Raw genomic sequence first — 3,126 nt, forward strand, 5'->3', positions numbered from 1 at the left:
TTGGGTGGGAGAAACTATGGAATAAATATTCAGACCTTATTTGCCTTTGCTTTTGGTTCTTAAGGAAAGAATGCCTGCTACTTCCAGCAGTGCAGTTTGAGATTCGTTAAAAAAATTGAGGAACACTGTCAAATCTGAGTGGAGAATTTTTCTATGGAAAAGTCAGCTGGCTTCTTTACACATTTTCAAAGCACCGTTGATCTAATGGTATATTCAAGATATCCTGGCATCCCTGAATCACTCTCCCACCACCTCATACATTGGGAAATCCCAAAATGGCCCACATTAGAAAAGACCTTTAAGCTCATCGAGTCCAATCATGAACCCAACACTGACAAGTCCCCGACTAACCCATGTCACTCAGCACTGTGTCTTCACGACTCTTCAATCCCTCCAGGGATGGGGACTCCACCACTGCCCTGGGCAACCCCTTCCAATGCCTCAGAACCCTTTCAGCAAAGAAATTCTTCCTCACATCCAATCTAATCTACTGTTCTGTAAATAAGGAAAGGGGAAAAGTAAAGCAAATGCTTTGCTTCAATAAATGACTATTTACAGCTGTTAAACTCCCAGATATGTGCCTGGAAAGTCCATTGAGACTGACTGAAAAATTGAGCAGTCTGTATTTCTATTCCTATGCTAAAATCATATGTATCAGAAGAAATATTTTTGATATTATCTTTAAATGAAAATTACTGGTTTTACAGAGTAATAAATACTCTTTTTCTAAAGAAAATTCAGTGAAAGCTTCTGTATCTTTTATTTTCTGTGGGATGCGTACTCGAGACTGCCATCAGCAGACATGGTCACTATCACAACTCTGCTTCTCACAGCATTTCTTGTTCCTGGAAAGCAGAACCCACACAGCAGCCCAGTGACAGTAAGCATGTTCCACTGCTACTAATCCTGGAGAAGGAAGCACATGTGAATATACTGGACACACAGGCTCTCTGTGAGAGCCAGAACAGGTTCACATTCAGTGACTGGGCTTCTTCGCTCAGTACTGCTGCAGGCCAATACAGCTGTGCACACGTAGACCCCCGTGGGTGTATCTGCAGCATGACATGATGTAGCATAAATGGTCTCCTTTTTCCTTGGGCTTAGCTTTTTTTGATGATTACTTTAGTCTTTTAAAGCAATGTTAAGAAAACTGCATTAAGCTATAAGGTGGACTAGTTCTACCAGACACGAGACATTACTGTGATGTAAAAAAAAAAAAAAATTGAAATGCAGCTGGGCAGGGACAATTCTGCATGCTTTAATTCTGACTAATATAAAAAAGTGTCTTTTTTGGACAATATTCATAATATGGTTTGCATTTTTTCACAGTAAGTAACAATTCAGTCAGGATGGGGTGTTTCAAGTCAACATTCTGCATTCAAGTATATTTATTTCAAACATGGTTACTGGCCTTCTCTATTCTCCACCAAGAAACTAGGTCTGTTTTCTTACAGAAATGTAATTTCTAAAATTCTGTATCCAAGAGAAAAATGTTTGAGTTAAAGTGATAAGGATCAGTCATGCACATCTTCTACAAGCAAATAAGCTGAATCCCCTGCTTTTTTTATCTGAGTACTTTCTGAAGAACAGCAATTTGTATTTGCTTACTATTTTCAGAAATGCATAACTCTGTCTGAAATTCTGCCCCTACCCTTTAGTATCATTTTATCTTTAAAGACATAAATAGTTCCAAAGGCATTGCTTTCCGGTGGAGTTTCAATAACCCCCTCCAAAGTCAGATGATGAACTCCATGACAGTCTAAACAATAGCCACCGTCGTGTAAGTGCCCTGCAAGAAAGCAGACCACGCACTGATGGGAGTGTATGACCGAAAGGGCATCTTCATAATTCCAGGCTAGAGAAACTCTGTCTGAAGCATCTGGATGAATGGGCAGATGACCTGCAGTTGAGAGGGAAAGAAGCAGGAAGGTTACTTTAAGTGTAACCAAACTCTGCCTTCATTGCTGGGAAGTTCAGACATGTAACTGTATACAGAAAGCTCACCTGAGTGTGACACATGGTTGCTATTCTATTTCACAGGTTACACCTGTACCCCAGAGGAGCTACAAAGCTGCTACATGTTTTTCTCAGCTAACATTCACTGGCTACATAACTTTTTTTTGTGTATATCCCCAGTATCCACCTACCCATAACTACAACTTTTTCTTGGTTTTCATCAGAGAACTTGAGGACTTCATTGAACCAGTCCAGCTGGGCTTGGCTAAATCCTCCGTTAAACTCTACAAACTGAGGTTCTTTGAGTCCTGCAATGAAGAAGAAGGTTAGGCATAGGGGCACACACCTCTTGTGGCTCCCCTATTTGCTTGCCTTACACAAGTCTGCTTACAATAGACAGTATACTCTTACAACATTTTTTTTTTTCATCTCTTGGATCAAAACTCCAGTCTCCTTGGACAATCAAGAGAAAATTATTTGTTATTGTTTTCAGGGGTTTAGGTTACACATGCACAGGATTTTCACTCTTGGGTCCTCCTCCTGCATGGGATAGAGTAGGCATCACTCGACACCCTGCAATAGCAGCTGCACCAACAGCTGCTTTTTGTTCTGATACTGCAGGGCACACAGCACAACACAAACCTACCCCAAAAGCACCAGAGCAGCAGGATGGATATGGGGCAGCATCTCCTGTGCCCACCTAAAGACCCACTGACTGGCTCTCAGCCAACAGCAGGGAAGCAAAGGAGATGTGCAGAGATGGGGCATATGCCTCATCCTCCTGGCAACCAGATGTCAGCCCTGGCAGCTGCCTTATTGCTCTGGGAAGCAGAGGTTCAGCTGCCTGCACTCCCTGCCAGAGAGCCTGGGGGTACCTGCGGGGCTGTTGAGGTCGTCGTTGGGGTTCTTTTCCCGCAGCAGCCGCAGGGACTCCTGGTAGCGGGGGCTGTCGGGCTCCCTGCCCAGGATGCTCAGGTCGTAGGCGTCGAGCACGACGACGCGGAACCGTGCGGCCGGGCTGAAGTGATAGGCCTGGCAGTCCCCGGCCGGCGGGCCGGCCATGGCCCCGGCGGGGCGGCTGTTGAGGCCAGTGTGCACCAGGCGGGCCCGGCTGAAGTTATAGAGCTCGTGGTTGCCCCAGGTATGATGCACCGGCACCGGCAGCCGCCC

General features: G+C 44.8%; 1 protein-coding gene across 1 annotated transcript; it reads right to left on the reverse strand.

Annotated features, from left to right (window-relative positions):
* Positions 1 to 1,560: 1,560 nt before the first annotated feature.
* Positions 1,561 to 3,123, reverse strand: ADPRM (ADP-ribose/CDP-alcohol diphosphatase, manganese dependent; the record flags this gene model as incomplete). The annotated part of the gene is made up of 3 exons (XM_010162876.2): positions 1,561 to 1,900; positions 2,148 to 2,264; positions 2,832 to 3,123. Coding segments are annotated over 3 exons (696 nt in total), but the record flags the coding sequence as incomplete, so codon positions are not given.
* Positions 3,124 to 3,126: the final 3 nt, after the last annotated feature.

The sequence above is a fragment of the Antrostomus carolinensis genome, unplaced genomic scaffold (assembly GCF_000700745.2).
Source record: "Antrostomus carolinensis isolate BGI_N321 unplaced genomic scaffold, ASM70074v2 scaffold46752, whole genome shotgun sequence".
Classification (NCBI taxonomy): domain Eukaryota; kingdom Metazoa; phylum Chordata; class Aves; order Caprimulgiformes; family Caprimulgidae; genus Antrostomus; species Antrostomus carolinensis.